Here is a 27308-nt window from a genome sequence, read left to right as displayed (position 1 = left end):
GGGAGTAGGAAGAGGAGGAGCTGCAGCTGGAGGAAGAGGAGGCGTCCTGCCCCGATCCGTCCGTGTCCAGTTGAGAGGAGCGGCCGCCATGTTAACCAAGAAGCCCGGAACCTCGGTCCTCCCGACGGGTAAGCACAGTCTCTGTAGCCGGCCCGAGGGCGCCGAAGCCCCTCCAGTGTGGCGGGGACGCACCGCTGATCCCCCGGCATTAGCTCACTTTAATTCACGTACATGTAAACATGATGCATCAGAAGCCGATGAAAACACTTGAAGAAAGGGCGTAAAGCGCTGCTAGCTAACTGAGTAGAAACAGCATTTCCGTCTCTATTATGAACCCATGTGTATTGTTATCTTTAAAAATGGCAGACAGAAACGAAGCCGTTAACGTCTAAAGCGAACAGGTAACATGAAAGCGGCTCCAGACGTCTTCCTGCCCCATCTGTCAGGTTTATTTTTAGCTAACTAGCTAACAGATGAGAAGTGACAGCAGCAGTACAAGCAGGTCTCCCGTGTCTGCCCGTTTATTGCCGACATGTAACGCCTTTCTAACAGTATTGTAACCGTGCTCGGTGCCTGTAACGTCTTCGTCCTGTCTCCGGGGTCGTGTGCAACGTTAGATGCGGTATTTCCTGGTGTTTAGTGTGTGTGTGCTCCGTTGCTGGGACGTTTTTGGCCTCCAGCTCCGCTGACAGAAATAAAGCTTCGTTCAGTTCAGTCAGAGGTCAGCTGGTTTCTGTTTGGGGGTTTTTAAAGTCAGTATAATGTTTTTATTATAGCTTTGAGCTCTTAAAAACGCGTTATCTTTGTTTATAGTTAGCACGCTAATGCGTTTTATGGATCAATATTCATGCTATAGCTTTGTGTTAGCCTGAAACTGTTGCTTTATAAACTCTATTTAAACCATAGGATTATGTTTCTAGCATGGTGGTGGGTATTTATAGAATATTATAGTCATTTATCATCATTTATATCCAAATATATAATCGAAGTTGTTTACGGACAGTTGTTATTTAGCGATTGGAGCCAGATCGATATACTTAGCTAATCAGTATTGCTGTGTGTGTTGATATGTTACAAGCTACTGCAGTACAAACACATGAGTGAGGGAACATTGTAGTGAGTATATAGTGTGCTACACTGCTGTAGTACCCATAATAGCATGTGTAATAACAAAACGTTTTATAGAGTAATATGTGAAATTAAAAGTGTTGTAAGTAATATTATCACTTGAATCATGTGTAAAAGTTACTATGAATTGTTTTACTTGTGTAGTGGTTAGTGGCTTCTTTATTCTAATCTTTTAACAAGAATTGTTAAGACAAAGAGAGGAGAGGATGACACATGACTAAGACCCTTGGCCAAATCTGCGATGGGAAAGTTATTAGTTTCACGGCATTCGTCTTAAGCGAGGCCACTATGAAGCCCTGTCATAAGTTAAACTTGCTTTTAACCTTTTTTGCGTCAGATGTGAGGCAGCCTTCAGGTGAACGCGTAGTTAAAAGCAAATTTATCTCCAGCTTAAAGTAGATAACAGGCAAATATGTCAGGTGTGTGTAAAATAACTAAAAACAAGAGTTTGAATCTTGATTGATAGTAATTTTAAATTCAAACACTAATTTGTGTTTTATTCCACATGATTAAGTAGCCATGATGCCGCTATGAGCCAAGTGTATATTAGAAACTGAATAATGTGTGACTTTTATCTCAATTCATTCTTATACTAATATGTGTACTACAGACACTATTGGCTAATTGTTATCTTGCTGGGTATTGCAGTTTATTTTGCCAATATTGGCTGTTCTACCAGTCTGAGTGTTATTTATGGGTCATGTCTATGCCACTGGTAATGCTAGGGTTTTTTTCTTAGATTGATTTGGTAGCAGGCTTTCCATACAACTCTCTTCTGACATCCTCCACTCACCACATATATTCATCATATTGGTAGTTTAAGAACCAGTTCATTAGTGTTTTGAATTTGGAGCCAGTGTTATTTTTCTCTTGTAGGCTTTTGTGCAGTTTCAGTTTTGTTCCATTTGTTTCTATATAGCGTCTTTTCTGGTAGAAAGGTGCCAGCAGGGCTCTGATCACTTTTTAAAATGTTCTAACCACCATTCGATGATAGACAAGGATTGCCCCTTTGCTTTTCATTTTCTGTTCAGGCTACTATATATATATAATAGATAGACGTACTTAATAATACCATTACTCTATAATTACTATTACTATTATTCGTTCTAACAATCATTTTGTAATTGGGTTTTATTTTCATCAGACATCTCTCTTCCTGACTGTAACAAATGAACTACACAACATGCTGCTGCTCCTGACATGTTAACATAAACAGAGTTTTCCTGATACAAACAGAGCATAGTTTACAGTAATAATGAACTGTTTAACCCTGCTGTCAGTGAAACAGTCAAAACATATCTAAAAAATAAAAAGCTGAGCAAGACTTGGAGGAGCGTAGAATACCACCGGTCCACTTTGAAGGTCATTCCACTCGACGTGTGCCTGAGTTGAGTTGTTGCTCACTTCGGGCCTGACCCCCTTCACTTTAACCAGCAGCTGGATACAAGCAAAGTACAGGGACTTAACAATCTATGAGTTTTATTCACCCACAAATGAAATGCGCCCACAATGCACTGCTACATTCACAGCTATAACTGTTAATATTACTGGCAGAGACCTTGTCAGACTATACCAGGCTGACCCATCCTCACTGCTCAAATAATTCAGCCGGCTCAGTGCTCCGACGCTCATTTAGCATGTGTTTTTGATGCACCCACCCACTGCATTATGGGTAGAGCAACAGACATAGTACGAAGAGCGAGATAGTCCACACAGGGAGGAAGGGGAAAAGTCAAAGAAGCAGAGGACTCTCATGCAGGAGATTGCTGATCGCCTCTCCTGTAAAGGCGGGCTCACACCGGACCGAAAATCGGCGTCTTTGAGAGAGTCTGTGTCCGTGACATGAGTCTCCTTGGTGTGGTCGCTCGAATCGGCCCACGTCGGCGTTCATTTCAGCCGATTGAAATGTGTAATCCGCCATTCGAGTCGGTCATTCTTTTACCATTCTGATTGGTGGAGGCTAGCAGCTTGACTAGCGAATCAGTGAAGCCCGGAAGTGACGATGGTAAACATACCAGATAACCAGTGGAATCGAAGAAGGTGGTCTAGAGAGGACCGGCTACTTCCGGTTTTCGTGTTTTTTGGCCCACAATACAGATTAGCGCCGCCTGTTGTTTTGGAGACATTACATCTCGCGCAAGCACGGAACGTATGGCGTCGGCTGTAATTCCGTAGGTGTGAACCGCCCATGTCGTAGTTCGAGTCGGCCATATTAAGTAGCCGACGCCGAATTTACCGAGTCGGGCAGTTCTTCCGGTGTGTACACAGCTTAAAGCTAAAAGTAAACATTGACATTTTGTCATGTCAGTCGTTTGTAACGTGAGTCCTTTGCGTCGATAGTCACGTGATTCATTTGTCAGCATCCATCCTCTTTTATAAAACCTGACAAAATGGTTTTCTTGCTGAAACCCAACTTCCTGTGAAGGTGCACTTTTATTTTGAAAAGACACTATGCATGTATACATTGACACGCTGTCGCTCTCACTTGATAAAGTGCCAGTAGAGGGAAACGCAGCTAAACTAATGGACGCGGTGGCATTTGTCCACGACATTACAAGCCAGATGGATGAACTGGAGACTCTGTTGCCTGTTTTGCACATTCACTACAACTGGAGATAAATGATAATTTAGCCTGTAACTGTATCAGTTATCAATGCAGCTGGGCAGCTAACTTTACCTTAAATAGCTTGGCTTCAGCTGATTGTTGTCATTTCGGCTGTGGGATGTATTCGCGCCGTGGGAAACTCACATGGCTAACTCCAAATAATGCTAGAACCAGTAGAAAGTGTGCAACTGGCATCGTCAAAAAGGACTAGAAATAAAGAAGTATGCCGGTTGAAATGTAAAAAGAGCTTTTTTTGCACCTCTGCTGGGTTTGACCCGCTTAGCATTGCGGTGTTGCATGCATGCGGTCACGTTGCCAAAGACTTTTCCCACTTGTCCTGTCGAGCAGCATGCCGAGCGTTCTCGCCGGCACTCTGGCATTTCCAGCTCGGTGTCAAATTCACATTGAGAGTGGCTCTTTCCCAGTCTGTTAGCATGCATCTGTCCAGGCTCAGCGAGGGATACTGCATGTGCTTTCCAGTAGAGAGCCCTCGCACATTATCAGTATGTACTGGACAGGGTTTGAATTCAGCCTGAGCCATACTGGGATTTCTAAGGCCGATGTTATCTGTGTTTTATTCTAATAAGATGTTTGTCTGAGGGAAGATATTTAAAGTTATTGAAGATATCAATAAGAAACCAAACTATTATTAGAAATAACTATTTTGCCAATATAATACTATTTTATGAAGGTCAAATATATGCACTTATGCGCATGCATTTCTGTGTCATTTTTAGGGTTTGGTAATATGACAATACAGTTTATTCAGAAGATTATATGAATTAGATATATTTGGCTTTATTTGACCGTTGGAACCAGTCATTGAATAAATGACTGAAACAAGAAATGTTTTATTCAAATTGTTGAATGGTTTTACTATTGATCAACAAATTGATACATTGTTCAGTTAAATCACCAGCTTGCAGACAACTGTAAAACGCTAAAAAGAGAAAATGTCAGTGAATCTGACATTTTCCTTCTGGTACAGTGATTAATATATTGATTTAATTTAACAAAAAAACATCCATCCATCCATCCATTTTCTTCCGCTTATCCGGTACCGGGTCGCGGGGGCAGCTGCCTGAGCCGGGACGCCCAGACTTCCCTCTCCCCGGACACTTCCCCCAGCTCCTCCGGGAGGACCCCAAGGCGTTCCCAGGCCAGCCGGGTGACATAGTCACTCCAGCGTGTCCTGGGTCTTCCTCGGGGTCTCCTCCCGGTGGGGCATGCCTGGAACACCTCCCGAGGGAGGCGTCCAGGGGGCATCCGATGCAGATGCCCGAGCCACCTCAACTGGCTCCTCTCGATGTGGAGGAGCAGCGGCTCTACTCCGAGCTCCCCCCGTGTGACGGAGCTCCTCACCCTATCTCTAAGGGAGCGCCCCGCCACCCTGCGGAGGAAGCTCATTTCGGCCGCTTGTATCCGGGATCTTATTCTTTCGGTCATGACCCAAAGTTCATGACCACAAAAAAACAAAAAAACATTAAAGCTCATTACAGTTGGCCCCAATGAACCCAAAAAATATAATTTTAATATGATATAAAACAGGGAAATGCTTTTAATACTCTACATCTGAGGAGCTGGAATGTTCTTTTTGATCATTTCAAATAAAATAAGGTATTCTTAATCTATTTCAATTGCATTAGTCTGCAAGAAAGGAATAAGCCTGTTTCAGGATCACAGCAGTATTGATTACATTATCAGAAGATATTGTGACGTATTGATTGATTGCTTTGTCGTTCATTAGCATGATGACAGTGAAGATGCATCAGAGAGACGGCATTGTTTCACTGCAGCAGCGTGTTTGTGCTGTGGCTACAGTTTCTGCAGCACGTTAGAGGCTGTATTGTTCTGGTTGTTTTACAGTGTGTTGGCAGTCTGCCCTGGCCATCCAGGTCTCCTCATTAGCGGGATTACAGTGAGCGTTCAAATTAGAGACAGAGCAGCAGCAGAGTCCATCTGTCTGCTTTAACCTGCACCAACTGCTAGGAGCTGGACGGTGGCCTGTGAGGGTCTCCATTCATTCAGTCCACAGCTTTGAGATCTGTTTATCCTGCCTCGTGGTTTCTGGAGTCTTGATCAATTATCCAGCCACAGATTAAAATATTGTTTAGTCAATTCAATCAGTATTCGAGCCAAATCTCCAAGTACTCTCAGATGTGAAGCCTTTCGGCTTTTTGTTACGTTCATGTCATCATAAATGAGTTGGCAACTATTTTAATAACCAATTAATTGTTTTTGATTGCAATGTTCTTGGCCAAGGCTTTTTAAAAGGATGACCACATCCATATTTAGTCCATATTTGACATCAAGATTCCAGACTAACTGAGTAAACTGTTCAAAGGTCTTAATGTGATCCTTTTACTTTGTTATTGTCATCTGTAGTGGTTATTTGCATGAAACCACAATAGTTAGGAAATAACAGATGTGCTTTTATTAAAAAGTTTTCATCATGTATTCTACGCTTATTCAAGCTAGTGTTAGAAGTTAAACAGCTCATAATTCCTTCATTAATACCTAGTTTATCTTCCTGTGAAAACATCTCCTTCAAACAACTTTATTTATTCGAGTTTCTTGACCAAAAGTACATTTTACAGGATTTCATTTGAACAATTATGATAGATTTACAATACTCATTTTTACTGAGCAGTGCCTGAACATGTCATCATGCAAGTTGATCGTCATTAACGTTAGCGGTTAGCTCCGTGCCGTCGTGAGACGAGCACCTCACTGTGATTACTAATAAATGACAATATAATAAATGTCTGATTAGTTGTGGCTTATTTTAGACATGCAGTTGTGACAAATTGGGATTGTAATTGTGATTTTCTTCACTCACCGACAAGTAGTGAAGCTGAAATGATTAGCAAAGCAACTATTTTTCAAGTAAATATAGTGGAAAAAAGGCTTCTAAGCTGAATCCCTTTGAGTTTTGGAAGAAGTCACTTTGTGCTCTGCAAAGTTGTCATTTTTCACAGAATCAGCTTAATTGATAATGCAAATAAGCGGTAGCTGCAGCAGATATCACATTGGCTTAAATCAAGAGATAAACCAACAGTTATGAGGAGAGCAGATCAGAACTGGATACTTCAAACCTGCCAACCACAACAATTTGTTAACTTAAGCATGTTTTCTACGAAATATCGTTGTGGTATTGTGTGCAGAACAACTAGATTGTGTATTTGTGACCCCTGACTGAAGGAGAAGCCGGTAAGAATTGTGGAAAGACAAGTCAAAGTACAACGCTGAATATCATTCACTGCTAAGATAGTGGTCTGCCGTGACCTCAGACCTTTAAGCTCGCTGTGTCATTGCCGTTGTCATTAACGGACGTGGAGATGCAGAGAGAGAGAGAGAGAGAGAGAGGTGAAGCGTTGAGGATTATCAGGCTGTATTAAAACCTTTATCCTCCTTAGACTGGGTCAACCTGGAGCAGCCGCTGCCTTTAGCACTTGGTCTGGTTCAGTCTGGTCCAAGGGGGGTTGAGGCTCATCCAGTTCATTTAAGTTCAGAAACACTGCCACTTTATTAGGTACACCTATAAAATCAAATGCAATCCAGCTCTGCCATATATTCTACCTTTGCAAAGGCAATACTGTCAGAGAGGTGTTAATTCAAACGTTAATTAAAATGTTTCTTAGGTTGCAGTTTGCAGTCATGTTGAACTGAACATTATTAAGAGGTGCATGAGGGGAAGCATTTCAATATAAACTGTCCAGTACAACACCACCACTAACTCTGGAATTTGACACTAGCAGCTAAATGTAAAACACTTCTTGTCACAGTTTCAGTTCAGGACCCAAATGCAGACATGAGGAAGGGGGGTCAAATTAAACAGAAGACAAGCTTTGACAACGAGAAACTGATGTAAAAAAACAAATACTGAGGGAGAAGTCTGAGGCAAAACAAAGGGAAAATACCAAACATCTAAACTGGAGACGATCTAGAATTGAATAAGAAACAGGCAGGTAATCCAACAAGGAACAAACAAACTACCTCTTGTACGTCATCACAGCGTAATATGACACGCATGGCTTTACGTAGCTAACAAGCAGAGCTGTCCCAGAGTCATCACAACACAGAGAACATGACTGCAACTTTACTGATGAGTCCTGTCTGCACATGTTTCTAGTCAACACTCGACCTGCATCAGAGCATGTGAGCAGAGCGTTGTTCCCTTTCCAATTTTTCAGCACATTTTGGATTATTATCAGAATAATTTGTCTTCCATACACAGGACACTAGAGGCAGGGAACTTCAAAATTAAACAGGACATTTACTAAACAGCACGCCTGACACTTCATTTCGTAAGAGGATGGAATGTTTTGTGTGATTGTATTGAATCACTTTTTTTTTTAAATAGGCCAATGTTTTGTTACTGTTTTGTTGCTATGAATATCAAATTAATTGATATTCATAGCATTTTTTATATTTTCACATGATTTTATTCATGAAGCACATGATTTGACACCTTTTCTGATGATAAAATCTTGCTTGTACCATGGAAAATAACACAGATTTGGTTAAAAAAAAAAAAAAAAAAAAGTAGATTCCACATGGTTTGTACTTGATGTGAAGTCTCGGATACACAGGAAACCAAACGCTGATCTATTTAAAGTTGAAATATTTCCACTTGCACCAATATGCAAATGAAGTGAATGTTGTATCTACTCACATCTTTGCGTTGACTTAGTGTGCAATTGCTTACGTGCATATGTGTTCATTTTAAAAGAGGCCATATTTAAGGGTTGGTGCTCATGATCACTCAGTGTGCTGGCACATCAACGTAACTGTAAACACACATGTCAGTCTACACATCTAATCTAAGCCCAACCTGGCCTCTCTATGAAAACATCGCAGTCTGTCGGACGGATTTGGACCACTTTCGAGTATTTTAGGAGCTTGACAAGCATGTTCCTGATATGCGAGTCACGTAACAAGCTGGTTTCGTGCCTCATGTCATGTGATATTTGGTATGTTGAAGGGAGGCATCGACAGACATGTCTTGGACTTTAAAAGGCTGATCCTGTGTCATGTAGTCTGCTAGTCAGCGCTCCAACCTGGCAACCCCACCGTGATGACAAGCGACTTCAGCTAATGGCTCCAGAGGGAACTGCTGCTCAGTGAAGCCTCAATGTATTCTTTTTTATACATCTACATCATTTCTATCTATTTCTGTGCAATAATGGCACGTAACATGTACATCAGACAGACTCTGGGATTTTTGGATGCAGCTAGGCTAGCAGTTTCCCTCTGCTTCCAGTCTTTGTGCTAAGCTAGGCAAAACACTGGGTTTGAGGAGTGAATGAGTTAGGAGTTATCTAGTCTAGATGCTGAACAATAACGGTGAAAGAAGTGAAAATACTCTGTTACAACTAATAGTTCTGCTCTTAAAAGTTCTACTTGAGTAAAGGTACGAAAGTATTATCATGAAATGTACTTAAAGTAAAAAAAAAAAAAAAAAATCAAAATGCAAAATTACAAAACACTTTCAGAGTGTCCAGAGCATTTAAGATTAGATCTTTTTTATTTTTATGCACAAATAAGTAGTGCTCAGTAAGTAAGTCACAGTGCTAAAAGATATAAAGATACTGTATATTTTGGAGAACTTCGGGAGCTCTTTTAATCTTTAACAATGCATCATATTTAATAACTTGATCATATGTTTGCTTTGTGAAATCAAAGTAATTCAAGTTGTAAAATAACTGTAAAAAGTACAATAGATGTAGGGGAGTAGAAGTATAAACTAGCATAAAATGCTGATATTCAAGCAAAGTATAAATACCTCAAAACTGTATTTAAGTACACTTGAGTAAATGTACTAAAGTACATACAATTTCCACTACTTGTATTGGTGTGTATTTTTCTATACAATCTACAATCTACTCCCACTTGAACTTCATTTGAGAATAAGTTTCAATCGCTGAAAAATACACATCAATACAAGTAGTGCTGAAATGATAGTATTTTGATTCTGGTTCTAGTTCCAAATGTAACAATTTGCAGTTTCTCTGTGTTTTTATATAATTATACGATTGAACATCTTTGGATTTTGAGTGTTGATCACACTAAAACTAACTCTGGTGGTTTTTTTTAGCGTTGCTGGCGGTGTAGCTCCTGAATGTATCTTTGTTCTGGATACAGAAATTAAATTGATGTCCATTCTTCTCATCTGAATAATTAGAAAGATGAAACTTAACCTCCATTTGTTTTTTATATTTTCAGGCAAAGTGGGCGAGCCGGTCTACTCTCCGGGTCACAGTGGCTCTCAGACAACGTCACCTGTGGCGCTGCCGCGACTTCGCAACAACCACCACAACGCCCTCACGGTACGAACACATGCTTTTTACTTCATCGCCCTCACTTTACTGCATTAGTTGTGTCGTTGTGGGTTCACAACGCACTGTGACTCAGAGGTAGAGCGAGTAGTCGTCCAATCGGCAGATCGGCGCTTCGAATCCCGGCTCTTCCAGTCTACATGCCGAAGTGTCCTTGGGCAAGATACTGATCCCCAAATTGCCCCCGATCCGCCTAGATCCGTGTATGAATGTGTGTGTGTGAATGGGTAAAAGTGACTGTATGTAAAGCACCTTGAATAGCTAGTAAGCTAGAAAAGCGCTCTATAAATGCAGGTCTATTTAACAGTAGTGTGAAGACTCGCTCAAGTTTGGCTCTGAATAATATTTCATTGAACTACAATACCTTAACAGACCGACATCAATGGCATCACCCCTTAACCTGTTTACTTAGGGACAGACTTCCACCGGCATTTTAATCAACACTTTTCACTCTATTTTATGTAAATATGAAGTTCTTCTGGGGCTGCACGGTGGTGTAGTGGTTAGCACTCTCGCCTCACAGCAAGAGGGTCCCGGGTTCGATTCCTGGGTCGGCCCCGGGTTCCTTCTGTGCGGAGTTTGCATGTTCTCCCCGTCTAAGCGTGGGTTCTCTCCGGGTTCTCCGGCTTCCTCTCACAGTCCAAAGACATGCAGGATGGGGATAGGTTGATTGGTGACTCTAAATTGCCCGTAGGTGTGAATGTGAGTGTGAATGGTTGTTTGTCTCTACATGTCGGCCCTGTGATAGACTGGCGTCCTGTCCAGGATTTACCCTGCCTTCGCCCAATGACAGCTGGGATCAGCTCCAGCCCCCCCCGCGACCCTGAATACAGGATAAGCGGTAGAAAATGGATGGATGGATGGATGAAGTTCTTCTGTTAAGAGGGAGGGAAGGCTGGTTGGGACTTTATTGATCCCAAATAAGGGCCTGGGTCCTGCTATATATATCAGGCATAAGTGGACAAATTATCTGCTGTTTTTGTTTTCAATTGAAGTCAATTCGTAAATTGAATTGAAATGTTTTGAATTCCTACTTTAAGCACTGGTGATGCCCGAGGTTCGATACATCACTGCAGCGCGTTACAATACTTTTCATATTTGCGAAGCAACTGAACGTTTGCACAGAGTTGCAAAAATGCTCATATCCAGGTATTAGGACTCATTCTTGCAGCACTTGGGCTATTATGTTTTTCAGGTATGTAAATATTCAGGAACGTATACATGTATACCAAAAAAACCCAGTGAACCCAAAAGGAGCTCTCCTTAAATGTAAAACGTTAAACGTTAAACTCAGATGCGACTTTCTGAGGAGCTGGGTTGCACGTAGCGCCCCAGATTTCAAACTTAGCACCTGGATCCCTTCCTTGTTCAGTTTTGTTCTGGTTTGGATATAAAACTTGGAGCTGTCTGGTCCTGACGCCAACCTGCCACTTATGTAGGTTTCAGTTTGCCGAGCCAAGCCTCTGTGAAGCAATGAGTCTGAACAGCAGGAACAGTCAGCTGTAGCCTGGCGGCTAATAATAGCCCTCTGCTCCAGGATGCTTTAAACAGCTGATTGGTTTATAGGCTGGTGTGAAGGACACACACACACACGCACGCACATAGGACTAATGGTCTAAAGGCACTGATGCAGCATTTCTTCACTGCATTACCTCCAGGGCCTGTTAGCATTAGCAGGGGTTTCCTGTAAGGTATTATAGTGGAGGATTTTAATTATTTATTATAACTTCTAAGAAAACACATGTGATCAGGCTCACTGATCACATGTGTAATGAGTGATGAGAAGATTGTACAACCTTTGATAACCTGACATATCAGTAGCTAACAGCAGTACTCTGGTCCCATTTTCAATATATAAACACTTCAGGCGACATTAATGGTTAATTTATGATTAATTACTGTAAAGAGGAGCCGAGTCAACCATATCAACTGTCAATTATTAATTAAATTCCTGTTTGCCTCGCTCATTAAATGACTTTGATGCGTGATCTATGGCTGCACTCAGAAAGGATTTTTTTTGTTTTTCTAATTTTTATTAAAAAAGTAATAATACAGTTCTGCTTTTTAATGTTCGTTTAAGAGTCACTGATTACTTCTGGGACTTAAAGTGCATCCAGTACTTGTTGTGTTTCCAGTTTTACTACACAAAATAACTATTATCAACAATAAGATACATAATGGATTTTAATGGAAGTCATTAGTTTGTCATTGTTGGAGCGGATGGGCATAAAATGAAGAGGCAACAATTTTCTGATTAATGAATTCAATCGAAATTAAAGAGTTTATTTTAGTTTTGTTTATTTCAGTTTGTGTGGTCAAGTGAGGGAGGAGTCAACTTATAGGCACAGTAACGGCTGACAACACAGCACTCACTTGTATCTTGACTCACTTCCTTGTTTTGACACACACACACACACACGCACGCACGCACACACACACACACACACACACACACGCACACACGCACGCACGCACGCACGCACACACACACAATCAGCCGGTGTATGCACCTCTGTCATCTGAAAGGACCCAGGTGTGCTTGTCACCACGGCAACAAGCAGTGACTCACCGACAAAGCGACAAAGGGAGACAGCTGTCTCTCTGTTGTTAGTAATTAGAGTGTTCGTGTTCCCTCATTCGAGGTAACAAATTATTAATCTGTGGATGTTAATGATCCACATTTCAGCGTTTTTGTTTGTCTTCTTAATGTTTGATTATCACATGTTTTTACCTCACGTTTCTCCTTCCTCCTCCAACTCCTCTCTTCTTCTGTTGGTCCTTCTCCTCTCCTCTTATGTTCTCATCTTGTCCTCTTCTGTTGATTGTCCTCCTCTGCTCTTCTGTTGGTTCTTCTCCTGCTCTTATGTTCTCCTCCTCCTGTCCTCTTTTAGTCATCCTCTTTTCCTCTTACTCCTCTCCTCCTCATCTCTTCTGTTGGTTCTCCTCCTTTGCTCTTCTGTTGGCCCTTCTCCTGCTCTTATGTTCTCGTCCTCCTGTTCTCTTCTGTTGGATCTCCTCCTCTACTTTCCTCTCCTCCTCCTGTTCTATTCTACTGGATCTACTCCTCTACTTTCCTCTCCTCCTCCTGTTCTCTTCTGTTGGATCTCTTCCTCTACTTTCTCTCCTCCTCCTGTTCTCTTCTGTTGGATCTCTTCCTCTACTTTCTCTCCTCCTGTTCTCTTCTGTTGGATCTCTTCCTATACTTTCTCTCCTCCTGTTCTCTTCTGTTGGATCTCTTCCTCTACTTTCTATCCTCCTGTTCTCTTCTGTTGGATCTCTTCCTCTACTTTCTCTCCTCCTCCTGTTCTCTTCTGTTGGTCCTCCTCCTCTGCTTCCCTCTCCTCCTTGTGTTCTCTTCTTTTAGTCATCCTCATTTCCTGGTACTCCTCTCCTCTTGTTGTCCTCTTCTGTTGGTCCTCCTCCTCCTCGTAATCAGGAGTCCTCATTGAAGTCCTTATTTACACCTGATGTCTCTGCGTCTCCCTTCAGGGAGGCTCCAAAGCCGCGATGTCGGAGGTCCAGCTGTCGTCTCAGTCGCAGGTCCACGTCACCCAGCTGTACGAGGATAACACTAACAAGCGTCCAGTGCTGACCTCCCAGCCCAACGGCCTGGCTCCTCTCAGCTCCACACGGCCGGGCCTTCCGCTGCCGGACCGCCAGACCTCGGCCTCAGACCCCCCCTACCACGGCCGCCAGGGCAGCGCCGCCTCCACCAAGTCGACGGACAGCAAGCAAAAGCCCTCCTCGTTGTCCCCGGAGCAGGCCATGAAGCAGTTCATGTCCAAAATGTCGACACTGGAACACCACGAGGTGTTCAGTTACCCTGAAGGTCAGTGGGTTCAAACTCCTACAGACCATAAATCAATAAGGTGATCAATGACAATGAGAAGTGACCCCCTTCTTCTTCCTCCTCAGTGTTTTTTGTTGGTCCCAATGCAAAAAAGAGGTCAGGGGTCATGGGCGGAGCCAACAACGGTGGCTACGATGACGATCAGGGATCCTACATCCATGTTCCACACGACCACATCGCCTACCGTTACGAAGTCCTGAAGGTCATCGGCAAGGGCAGCTTTGGACAGGTACGACCTGTCACAGTACTACTAGTGATGTACTGCTAGTACTTCTAGTGATGGTTGATCCTACTAAGTCTGCTAGTCCTAATACTGTTACTACTACTACTGTTAGTAATACAAGTCGCGCTACTGTTACTGTTACAGTACTTTTACTTTTAAAAGTAAACAGTGAAAGTTTTTGTTATTAAGCTGCTGTTGCTTTTAGGATCAAATAAAAATGCCAGGTTTAATTTCATTTTATTTCACAATATCAATATATTTAGCGATTAACGGTTCATAATTTCAAATATTTTTCACCGGTTACCCATGTGGGTCTGTAGGTTAATTAATTCCCACCGCTCTGAGCCAACAAACTGGAGCCAACATCACGGAGCTTGGGAGTGCGCCCGCTGCCAAGCGTGTATCGAGTTGTATCACTCTAACAGCGAATTAAGACTCCCATGATTCTCATTTTCCATGACTAATCCATCAGTATTGATGAATATCCAAAAGTCTAGCTTGACCTGCTACCGTTTTCATGATGAACCTTATATATATTTTCACTGAGGGGAGGACTGGGGCAACCGGACTGTCCAGAGTGGGAGGGACCTGAGCCTACCTGACCCGTCTAGAAACAGAGAGCCCATCATTAACCTGCTTTTGTGTGTATTATAGCTATACAACCAGTGAATAAATGAATACATTTTTAGCAGAGCACTTAATTGTTGAATTTAGCTCTCAAAGTGCATCAAATTGATACATTTAACTTTAGAATGAACAACATTTAAGTTGAAGATTGCAGTATCTTTCTATATTGCATAATATAGTGTGGGGAAACGGATTGCAGTGTTGGGTTTGTTCACGTGCAGCCCTAGTGTCATCTGATTGGCTCTTCAGCTGATATTCATAAGCTGCACTAGAAACCTGATCAAAATGCAGCAATAACCTTTAACAAAACCAAAGTAAAATATAATAAATCATTTATTAAACACAACATTAAAACTGGAAGGATGTAACACTTAAAATGCGCCAACAAAGCCAATTGACTTAGTGAAGTGCCAGAGTAATAGGAAAGTACCCATAGTATGTCACATCAATTTGTGTTTTTGTTGTTTTGGTTTGCTTGAAAATGTATTCAAGTGGTTATGGTTAACAGGATAATGCAATTAAGGAAATAAAAGTCAAGGCATGTCGTCACATTGATGCAAAAATCTTTTAAAAATGCAATGTTATCAGTTGTGTTTGATTATTCGTAGTGATGTCCAAATGAAGCTTCGTGAAGCATTTACTTTATTTTCTGAGCCCAATAGATGGCGCTCTCTGTTCAACAAAGGGTTGAAAGCAATGGAAATATATCGGCCTTCAACCTTCAACCCACTAATTATTCGTTAAATAGTGAAAAATGTCTTGAAATGGTTCTGTGCTGTTGAACCGCCTCACAGTGTCTTTCGATCCCCTGCAGGTGGTGAAGGCGTTCGACCACAAGACGCAGACCCACGTGGCTCTGAAGATGGTGCGCAACGAGAAGCGCTTCCACCGGCAGGCTGCGGAGGAGATCCGCATCCTGGAGCACCTGAGGAAGCAGGACAAGGACTCGAGCATGAACGTCATCCACATGCTGGAGAACTTCACCTTCCGGAACCACATCTGCATGACCTTCGAGCTGCTTAGCATGAACCTGTACGAGCTCATCAAGAAGAACAAGTTCCAGGGCTTCAGCCTCCCGCTGGTCAGGAAGTTTGCCCACTCCATCCTGCAGTGTCTGGACTCGCTGCACAAGAACCGCATCATCCACTGTGATCTCAAGCCTGAGAACATTTTACTCAAGCAGCAGGGACGCAGCGGCATCAAGGTGGGATGGGAAAATGCTGTTTTTTCTGTGCGTGTGTGTGCGCCTTTAAAGGCTTGTTAACAACACGACTTTCTGTTTCCAGGTCATAGATTTTGGTTCTAGCTGTTATGAACATCAGAGAGTTTACACCTATATCCAGTCCAGGTTCTACAGAGCGCCGGAAGTCATTCTAGGTAAGCACCAGACTTAACACGTGTTTAAAGAGCACTTTAAAATGTTCAATATCCATACTGTGAATTCCATTCCACAACAACACTGTTTTTCGATATTTTGTGTGAATGAAAACCTCATAGCCTAACTACTAGACATCTTTTGTGTCTGTAAACAACGATTGTGTATTTTGTGGGTGAAGTCAAAAAGTACAGTTCTGGTGGGAAAAGTATTTATACAAAAAAAAACTCCAGGCAAACAGATCTCTTGACATTTAAAATGTTGTATTTCATGTCCAGGATGTACAGATGTTTGTGTTAGAGACCTACATACTAAAGACGTCCTCAGTCATCATCTCAGGGCTTAGCTTGGTTTGTGCTCAGTCATAGTGGAAAGTAGATGACATATCACAGATAGAATATTAGATAGAATGCTGTTATAAATGTAGCTAGTTCTGTTCTGCTAACACGATAGTTGTTAAGGTTGATCAGTGGTGTTATAACGTTAGCTAGCTAACTGTTTCCATGCTACTTCTTTGAACATGCTAATCTTGCAAAGGTTGATCAGTGGTGTTATACAATAGCCTTCTGAGAATGCCAGCTCTGTAGTCACAGCTAATATATAGGTATCAACTCCATCTTTGATTTAGCATTGTGTGTGATTAATGGGAGAAAACTGAAATGAAATGAGCTGCAGAGATGAGAATTCAGGATGATATATCAGTATGTAAAATTGTTTATTTTGTAAACATGAAATGACTTTTGATGATGTTAACAGTATGTCATTGTGAATGACAAGAGTTATTAGTGAATTATTAACGAACATATTGGCGAAACACTGATTCTACCATCCCCACCAAACTCTGTTCTCAAAGTTAATACTTTACAGTTTCTTTAAATATTTATCAGGTGATTCTCCGAATATTTATTATCAGTCCCTTTTCTAAATCCACATGAACCACAAATGAGATCCACCACACAGCACTTATATAAAAAGAAAATATGTCACTTTTAAAGCTGGGTGATGGCCGATCTCTGGTGCGGATCTCACTCAATGTAGCCCACCTGATCCATCTTGTTTTCTTTGGCATGTCAACATTGTTCATATCTGTACAACTGATATGTTTATGATTAAATTGGTTTACTCGAGCACAAAGCTCTTCATAGATCTAACCTGCTGTCAAAACTGCACCATGGTTGATGCATTCAACTTTAAAATAAACATGTTTTTTTTCTACATGCATGTTTCCAAAATCAATGAGTAATCATGTTACCTCTCGACAGCCAGGCCACCAGATTCCCCCTGTTCTAACGCTAACCCTAAACCTAGCTTCAGTATTGATTTGAGCCTGTTATCAATATTTGTATTCCACTATTGCCAAGAAAGCAAATAAGCTTGAGGTAAAACATTACAGCGGACAACTCCGTAAATTTGACCGAAAACGAAAGTCTCTGATCGTAAAATCTTATGGAAATATATTGAAAACAGTAGAAAATCAATCCATCAGTCTGAAAACTGATTGGAAATCATCGGTGGGAATGTGAACTATTTATCTGATTATTTTCTTGAATCTAGATTTTCACTGATTGATCTTTGCCCTCCAGGTTCCAGGTATGGGATGCCTATCGACATGTGGTCTTTGGGCTGCATCCTGGCCGAGCTGCTGACCGGTTACCCGCTGTTGCCTGGCGAAGACGAAGCCGACCAGCTGGCCTGCATCATTGAACTATTGGGCATGCCCAGCCAGAAGCTCCTCGATGCCTCCAAGAGAGCCAAAAACTTTGTGTCGTCCAAAGGCTACCCGAGGTACTGCACTGTCACCACGCTGCCCGACGGCACCACCGTGCTGAACGGGGGCCGCTCACGGCGAGGGAAGGCGCGCGGCGCGCCGGGCAGCAAGGACTGGAGCGCAGCACTGAAGGGCTGCGATGACCCACTGTTCCTGGACTTCCTCAAACAGTGCCTGGAGTGGGACCCGGCACTCAGGATGACCCCCAGCCAGGCGCTGCGCCACCCATGGCTCAGGAGGCGACTCCCCAAACCGCCGACGGGAACCACAACGGGGGAGAAGACCCCCTCCTCCTCTAAGCGGGGCACCGCCACCACCGACGGCGCCATCACCTCCATCTCCAAGCTCGCCACCACCTCCTCAACCACTATGTCCTCCTCCTCTAAAACCAGGACTAACTTGGCAGCGATCACCGATGCCAACGGAAACATCCAGCCTAGGACGGTGCTGCCCAAACTAGTCAGCTGAGAGTGAACGCACCCCGCTCGCTGTGTTGCGAGTTGTGAAGCTGTGCTTGTGAACAACCAGCTGGAACTGATTTAAACTGGTTTGTCCAGTGTTGAGGAGCGTTTGTTTGTTTCATGCTGGTCTTCACAGCGTTGTTGGGAGTGCGTTCATGGAAATGGAAAACTTTGCATTAAAGTGTGCAGAACGGCCAGGCTGGATGTAAGCCTAGCTGAAGGAAACTTTATTGACAAGGTGGGGTACATTCGGACTACTCAAATTCTCAGAAAAAGACACATTGTGAGCAACAAGACAGGAAGTTCAGACAATCAGAACACACCACTCTGTAGCTCCAAACACTCAAACACATCAAAAGACATGGTGCTGACGGAGGGGACAAGGCTTTTTTATGTTTTTACCACAGAATCTATTTAGCTGAGCTGATTAATCGACACCAAAAAACATTTTTTATGATCTTAAGTCTTACAAGGTTGTGTCTGCAGACAATGTAGAGTAATATGTTTGTGTTTTACTGACAAGTCAGATACATCCTTGTAATACTAAAGTAACAGCTGCAAAAATGCAACAATGAGCTTGCTAATATTTGTTGCATATCAATATGAAATCATTTTTGTTACATTTTAGTTTGGGGAACATTTGATGGGCACTTCAAAACAATCCAAACTGAACCATCTACCTGTTAGCTGGCCAAGTTTCTTAGGTAGCTGTTGTTTTACAATGTGTAGCTAGCCCGTGTTACCATGCTAGCTGTGTGCCTGTCAGCTGGCTAACTGTTAACTGGATAATAACCACTGGTTAGTTGTTAGACAGCTATTTGTTTGTGTTTAGGTGACACTTTGCTACCTAATTTACAAACTTCAAATCAGTCAGCTAGCTATAGTTGGCTGACTATTTACCTTTTTTGGCAGTCTGGTGGCTAGCCTTAGCCTTTTCTTTAGCCATAACCTGTTAGCACTGCCCAGCCTTACAAAGCACAGATTCAGTATGTTTGGGTTAAGTCTATTTAGCTAATTAACTAAATCAGATTATTCAGGATTCAAAATGGCTGAAAGAGCTGTGAAGACAGAGATAGAGAAGCAGATTAAAAGCAGTTTTATGAAGACATTTTAAATCATGTTAAAATAATAAAAGGGAATGTCACAGCATAGAGCAGTATTCATTCAACGCCTGTAAAATGTGGAGGAAAAGGTGAGTTTTGGTCTACGAGAAGAGGTTAGCTGTTAATATCAAGATACGTCTTTCTGGATGAAACTGGTTGGTTTTGTCTCGCATGTAGGTGATGCAACAGAGCCAAGATTTAAATGAAAACCCCTCGTGAAGACCTAGCTAATGGTGAAGGTTCAAAGAGAACGTTTTAATTTTATTTGGAACAAAAGCCTCATTAGCCTTCTACTGTCACAAAGAGGTAGTAGCTCTCTTGCTAACACGCTGTTAGCATATGATGGTGACGGTTTGAATTCAGGGTTTCTTTCAAAGTAATAAACAGAATTAGGACACTAAACATATTCACTAAAACACATTTAAACTAATAATACAACTAATACTATTTAAAAATATGGGTCCAGTCACATCAGATATAAGAAGAACCCCATTGCTTGGACGGCCGTTTTGATGCTGTTGCCTTCTTGGTTTGTGGCCATTACCATCTTTTTAGGAGACTCAAATGTTTCAATTAACTTTCATGAAGTAAAAATACACTGTGAAAAGTTTAAATTTGTAAGACGAAAACACAGACGACTCACGACCAAACAATGTTGTGGTAGCGACCTGTCAATCATAAGGTAGCCCCGCCCTAAAGCATAACCTGCTTTCTGGTCTGGTGGACTCTAAATGGAGGATAATGTTCTAAATGAACTCCATGCTGGATTGAAGAAGACTTGAAACTAGAGATCGAGACCATAAACTCATGTTTACTATGTTTACTGAGAAATACATTAAGAGAGAAGTTGGACAATTTTCTCATAAAAGGAAAAGGCGTAACAGAATATTACGCCTCTGAGACGGCAAAGGAGGTCGTCACAGAGCCAAGAGACGAGTCGTTACAGCGTTCTATCGAAACGCTCCGAGCACCCGAGGCGGAAAAGACGTGACATAGTGAAGACGTGTTACCCGGGCGACATGCCGCTGGCGGAGGTAACAAGCCCAAAGCGTAGCTCAAGAAGATAAAACGCCAATAGTTGCTTGTACGAGGACGCCGTTATACGCATTCACATGTTTATGATGCAACAACTTCACTTGAGGTTGAAGAATCGTGTAAATATGCGAGATGAGCAAAAGTTCACCTTTCGTAGTTGTTTTGATGCATCGAGCTAATCAGATTTCTGACGCTCATTGAATACATCACACGGCCTACGAGTCCACAGACAAGACCGCGGCCGTACTATGGGACGTCTCACTCGTTACGCAAAGTCGGGGTGCTATCTAAACACAGACACACATCCATCCAAATGTAGCTCAAATGTTCACGAAACATTTCCATCCACTTGCGGTATGCCAATATGAAATAACTGACACATCAGACACTACCTCCGGACGACTGAACACTGAAGAGATTTTTATAAACCTTCATTGTTCTATCCTACTTGTGTAGGTGCCATAACCTGCGTGTTGCTCAGTCCATGCTAGGATATGCTTCAGCCTCCAGTGACCCTGAACTGGAGATGCCAACGTACGTAGCCCTGTTGCTAACATCTCATGATGGAATCACTGCCACTTCCTGGTGTGACTGGGCCCTAATGCTATCAGACATCACAACACTAGTCGGATGAGTACACAGTGTGTGTACAGTAGAGATGCAGCAGAAATAAACTGATCCAAAACATAAAAGTAACAGTTACAGTAATGTGTACATGAGCGTTACTCTGTCAGACCGACAGGAATAAATTGATCAAACAGATCTGTCAATGTGACGGGGATGGGAGGGGAGTTATTTATTTCCTACAATTTAATTAATATTTATTAATCTAATCTACATATTTACTACAATGTGCAGTTCATACCGTATACTTGAATGTGTGTGTGCGTGTGGTTGTGTGTGTGTTGTATGTAGCAGTGTGTGTGTGTCTATGTTACGAGAGGGTTTTCTTAAAGCTTGTTCCCTCACACACAAACACATACAGATATAAACAGTTCTGTACCTGAACACACCGACAGGAAGTTGAGTCATACTGGGAGGAGGGGTTTGAAGGGGAGGAGGAGGAGCACCCGTGATGTACTGTAGCACATGGGACGACGACGACGTGAAGCACAGAAGGAATTGACGATGTAAAACACAGACACTACCTGCTAAAAGTTGATTTGTTTGTTTTCTAAGAATTTGGTTGATTGTGTTTTTTAATTTTTTTAAGAGTGCTGAGAGTCGTAACTTTGTGCCTTCAGTATCTCATCGCCATGACAACACCCATCCAACACATACACACACAGTGAAATAATTATCTTTCCGGTGCGATTCAAGATGATGTCATAAAGTATGTTTTGTCGGCCAAAGTCTGCGTTCTGATTGGCTCCTGCTTTCTTTCAGCAAAGGCCAAAGACACCATGTCAACCCCGCAACCTCTGACATCTGACCTCAATCGAAACAACCAAAATAAAGTAAATGAGGGGAAAAAAACTAAATTGATTGATTATAATTGATTGTTAGTTTCTTCAGATGGAATCCAAAACAATTATTCAAAAGAGTAATCAAAATTGAACTCTGGTTCTTTGGGCCATACCAGTCTTTCTGACTTCTCTCCCTAAGCAGAGATGTCTCCTGACTTTAACAAATGTTGCCTGCATCAGTGTTAACTTTAGTCGGGCTCAGCCTCCCTTTTTAAAAAGCCATTCACTGCCATTCATGTTCAAACAGTGTGTCAAAAAACTACAAGACTGTTAACTTGCTGGGTTTAGCTAATATATATATATATATATATATATATATATATATATATATATATGTTAATCTGAAAGTTGGTTGTGCCAACACTTTTTGAAAAGCTCTCATTCCATTCTGTATGCAAAAAAAACCCATCATGAATGAAAGCAGAACGATGCTGTATTGCACCTTCTCTTGCAGGAGGCTGTTATATGGAAGCTCATTACTTCCAGGAAAAGAGAAGGAAAATCATGTTAAAGTTAGGAAGGATAAAAAAACATTTAAAGGTGAATCAAAATGATGTCATGATATTACAATGTTAATTTATTCCTCATTAAATGCAAGTCATAGTTGCCCCTTCACGTGAAACACACATGGAGGACATAAACAAATACACTGCTCAAACAAATGAAGGGAACACGAAAATCATACGTCAGATCTTGATGACTGAATTGTTCAAATTGAAAATCTTTACGGATGTATATTGTATTTGTATATTGTATCATTTGTTGAGAACAAAAGGACATAACGGTCAGTGGAAACCAAAGTCATCAACCCGCCAAAGGCTGGATTCTAATTCACACTGAAGATGAAAGAAAAAAAATCAATATCATAGGCTGATCCGACTTTCTTGAATTTCATCAGGACAACTCCTGATGTGACTCAGCAGTGTGTTTGGCATCTGTGGGGCTGTGTGTACTCCAGAGAACATCTGGGCTGCTCACCATGAGTCGGCTGATGGAGTCTTGGGGATCTCCTCCGAGACCTGGATCAGGGCATCAGTGAGCTGCTGATTTAGGTCAGGGGAACACGAAGGCCAGTCAATGGCATCAATGGCTTCGTCATCCAGGAACCTAACACACAATCTGGACATATGAGGCCGGGTTAGTCCTGGACCACAAGGAACCCTGGGCCCACTGCACCAGTGTTGGTCTGAAAATGATTCTGAGGATTTCATCCTAGCAGCAGTCTGGCTACCGTTGGCCATGACATGGAGGTCTATGTGACCCTCCAAGGATATGCTCAGACCATCACTGACCCACCACCAAACCATCATGCTGGATGATGTAACAGGCAGCAGAACGTTCACCACAGAGTCTCCAGACTTTTTCACACCTGTCACATGTGTTCAGTGTGAACCTAATCTCATCTGTGAAGACAACAAGGCACAGATGGAGGACCTGGTGTTCTCTGGTAAATGCCAAAGGAACTGCAGCAGCCTGCTGGAGCTTATCTTGTGGGGATCTAGCAGTGATCCTCCTGGTCCTCATATAGCAGCTACTGGTCCTAGTGCTGGGTTGATGCCCTTCTACGGTCCTGTCCAGCTCTCTTTGAGTAACACCTGGTCTCCTGGTATCTCCTTCAGACTGTGCTGGGAGACACAGTTCACGTGGGATCACGTATGGATGCCGATCCTGGAGGAGCTGGACTACCTGTGAACCTGATTGGCCTGCAGGTATCACCACATGCTAAAAATGGTGACAAGGACACTAGCAGAACCCAGAACCAGAGAAGAACCAGTCAGGAAGGAGAAACATTCTCTCTTTGGAGGTTGTCTTGTTTTTACCTACATTGCTCCTGTTGTCTCTTTCATTTGCACCAAAGCAGCTGAAACGGATTCACAATCACTTGTGTTTCCTAAAGGGACACATTGAAGTTTAACTGACTTGGTATTAGACTGTGATGTTTAAGTGTTCCCTTCATTTTTTTGTGAGCAATTAAATATAATAAAGCATAGTAGAAAGTAGTTTAAATTTAAATGTGTTACTTAGTCAAAAAGTCCTGATGTGACATTGTGAAAAATTATCTGATGAATCATCATTTTTACTCACTAAATAAAATATTTGATGTATGTACACATTTTTACTATCCACTGTCTTGTAGTTTTCAGTTAGAAACTCAAACTATATGGACTTAGAGGAACTCATGACTTCATGAGTTCCTCTAAGAATCTAATTTATAGTTGGAAAGACGAGACCTTCCAACTGTAAATGACTTAATTTTTCATAATTTTGATTTATCATTCATATTTTTTATTGTCTGGTAGAAATGTGCTTCCATATTGTCAACAGAGGCAGCAGAGCGGGCCAATGCACCAACCACAGATTCTAGCGTTAAACGGCCTAACTATGACATCAAGTGTGTGTGTGTGTGTTGGTGGGGGGTGGGGTGGGGGTTGGGGGGTGATTGCAAAAAAAAGGCTGCACAATGTACAGACACATATCAGCCAACTGTCGCCGTGGGGACGGACCGGCGACAAGCCTGCTGACCAGTGGACTCAGCTAACACTAGCTGATCAATTGCTAGCGTCCAGCCGCTAGCTGCTGCACTGACGTTTGCTTTCTCAGTGAAGCTAACACTAGCCTACTGCTAACTGCTAGTAGCCCACAACACGTTTGTACCTGCTAGCTGTTAGCATTCATGTGGTTTTTAAAGTGTATGTTGAGGGATGCACTGACTGGGCCGATACCGATGTTTTAAATGACAGTTCTGATGTTTTGATACTAAGTTTGAATACGTAATTTAATCATTCAAGTGAATGAAAAATCGTTTAACCTTTCACATGATTTTTTTAATGCGGAAGGAGAGTGTGTCAGTACTTAGGCTACATGGCCAGCGAAAAACACTTTGTGAAATGAACTATGATTAAATGTAAAAGTGATAGAAACAGAAGTAGGGTTTCACCGCTTGTGTTTTTCATACTGACTACAAAGATGGCGTTGCCGGTCTTTCTGGAGACGGTGGAATACTCGCATTCTCTTTCCCTTTTATTTGTTAACAAACCACGAGGCAGTCGACAAGGCGAACATCGGCCGATGCAACGCTCGGTCAAGAGAATCGGTGCATCCCTTGTTCTTTTTTTTCTTTTCATGTTGTTATCTCAGACTGCTCAGTTATCATTGTTATTATGATTATTACTGTTGTCATTGTTGTAACTAACACCCAGGGCATTTGGTTGAATCTACCAAAGTGCATTCCTTTACAAAGCTAGCTGAGAGCTAGCTGCTCAGACAGAGAGACAGGTAGGAAGTAAGACAGAACGCAGAAAGTAAGTGAGGAGAAGGGTTTCCTTTCAGACGATAAGGAGGGAAGGAGAACACGTGATCGATGTGTTTTTTTAAAAATGATTTTTAAGTTTATTATAACAGACTGCAGTCACACAGGGACATGAAGTCTGGTTTAACTGACCTCTTGGTAGCATTCAGAAAATAGTTTTTTCTGCTCACGCGTGTAAGCACCTATAGCCTAACTAGCCTGCTAGCTAGTTATCATGCTAGCCAGGTAGCCTACTAGCCTGTTAGCCATTAACGTTTCTATCGAGAGGTCCCTGTTAGCCGCTGTTAGCGTGATGCTGCGCTGTATTTCTGTGATGTTTTCCAGCTGAGTTTTATTGTGAATTTTATCTGTAAATAATGTGGGAAAAGATGTTTGAATAATATTTTTTCTTTTGATGGGGGGGTTGAATGCGCTGCTGTGCCACATGGCAGCCAGTTTTACAAATGTACTGTATCTACTGTACAGAACACAGAAGTCGACACTTTTCTAGTGAACCTTTGTTAAATTTTATTGTGGTGGAATTATGAAATTATTATTATTAATAAAACAATTTTATTGTTCATCTTCATGTAATGTTCTTTCGTGATCAGTGTTTAATGCTAACAATGAGTTTTTAACGAGCAAGCTAATGTTATGTTTTTGTTGAACAAACTAATGTTCCATTGTTTTTAGGCAACTAATCTGCTGCTGATCCGCTCGCAGATGCCATGCTGATTAAAATCCAATCGTCACTGGCGCGGAGTGGATCTTTAGATTGGTTGAGCCATGAAGGATCCATCAGATGGATACCCAAAATCCGGGGAAAGAAGGCTGCGTTTGAAGGAGACTTTGAAATGGGACGCCTTGTGTCAGCCGCTGTGACGCATTTAGTCTTCAATGCAGCCTCTGAAGGTTGCAGCCGCTGAATTGGGACATAGCTATTGATTTGGAAGGGGCTTGTTCTTCTCCTATTTCTATGGTTACCGCCTTGATTATTCACAAAATTTTGCAACCTTTAATGATGAGTGACAGCCTTGCTGAGTTGCTGAAGCGTCAGTGAACGTCTCCTGAGCTGGTGAACGGTGACGTGGTGGTGATGGAGGTTAATCTGGTGTGTGTGTGTGTGTCTATTTAAATCTGGATGTAGCTCAGAGCTCAGCAGGACATGATGATCACACACACACACACACCAGTAACCTGATAGTGTGACTTGCTGCAAGGGATTATGGGTCCAAATTAATATCCACTTACTGTGCATATGTTTAACCACCTTCACTCAGGTTGCATATGCACACTGCATACTTTACAATGGAGCAGTTTTTCAAATAACGTCTACATGACATTTATATTATTATACATTCAGACAGTACTTTACCTACAAGAACCAGTCAGACTGAGACCTTCTGTTTATTTGTTTTCTGGCCATAAGTAGAAAACGGCATTAAAATAGGCAATATCTATCAAATTTTCTGTGCGCTCAGTTTTTACAATGAACTGACACTTAGTAGAAGTATTAAGAACAAAATATAGTAAGTAAGTATAAGTACCAACAGTAAAAGTACTCGTATAGAATAACAGCATCTATAAAATGTACATACTTGAGTAAATGTTGTGCAGCCTTTGTAATACAATGTAGGAAAGAGTGCAAGTATACAATATTTGATTAGTAAGGAACATGACTTGCTCCGTTCCGAATTTGATTCTTGGTGAGTTGCATATCTCAAGTACAGTTGAGTAATAGTTACTGGAGAAAAAGTTGCTGCAGCTTGTACAGCAGCTGAATGAAATTCCACTTTTAGGATTGTGGAGGTGGGCATGAAGAGCAGGGGCAGTAGAGGCACAAGTGTTGTGTGTGTGTGTGTGTGTGTGTGTGTGTGTGTGTGTGTGTTGCAAGAATTGAAAATAAAAGAAGAAAAACAGTCAACCTATGTGTCTGGTCGCTGTACGAACCCTGTACGATGTGCATCGCGGGGATACAAGATGGTGGCGGCACAGCAAATGCTGGAGAGACAGACTCGTCTGCTGGAAAGCCTGGTGTCC

At 41.9% G+C, this 27308-nt stretch overlaps 1 protein-coding gene across 1 annotated transcript; it reads left to right on the top strand.

Moving 5' to 3' along the window:
• dyrk2 (dual-specificity tyrosine-(Y)-phosphorylation regulated kinase 2) lies at window positions 1-25849 on the top strand. The gene is made up of 7 exons (XM_084038513.1): window positions 1-128; window positions 9959-10062; window positions 13561-13900; window positions 13987-14150; window positions 15586-15975; window positions 16058-16148; window positions 17730-25849. The coding sequence occupies exons 1-7, from the start codon at window positions 89-91 to the stop codon at window positions 18380-18382; spliced, it is 1782 nt and encodes a 593-aa protein (XP_083894639.1). The 5' UTR covers window positions 1-88; the 3' UTR covers window positions 18383-25849.
• Window positions 25850-27308: the final 1459 nt, after the last annotated feature.

This window comes from Eutrigla gurnardus (assembly GCF_963514095.1).
Source record: "Eutrigla gurnardus genome assembly, chromosome: 21".
NCBI lineage: Eukaryota > Metazoa > Chordata > Actinopteri > Perciformes > Triglidae > Eutrigla > Eutrigla gurnardus.
The sequence above is the reverse complement of the archived record's forward strand: the minus strand, read 5'-3'. Positions and strand labels throughout refer to the sequence as shown.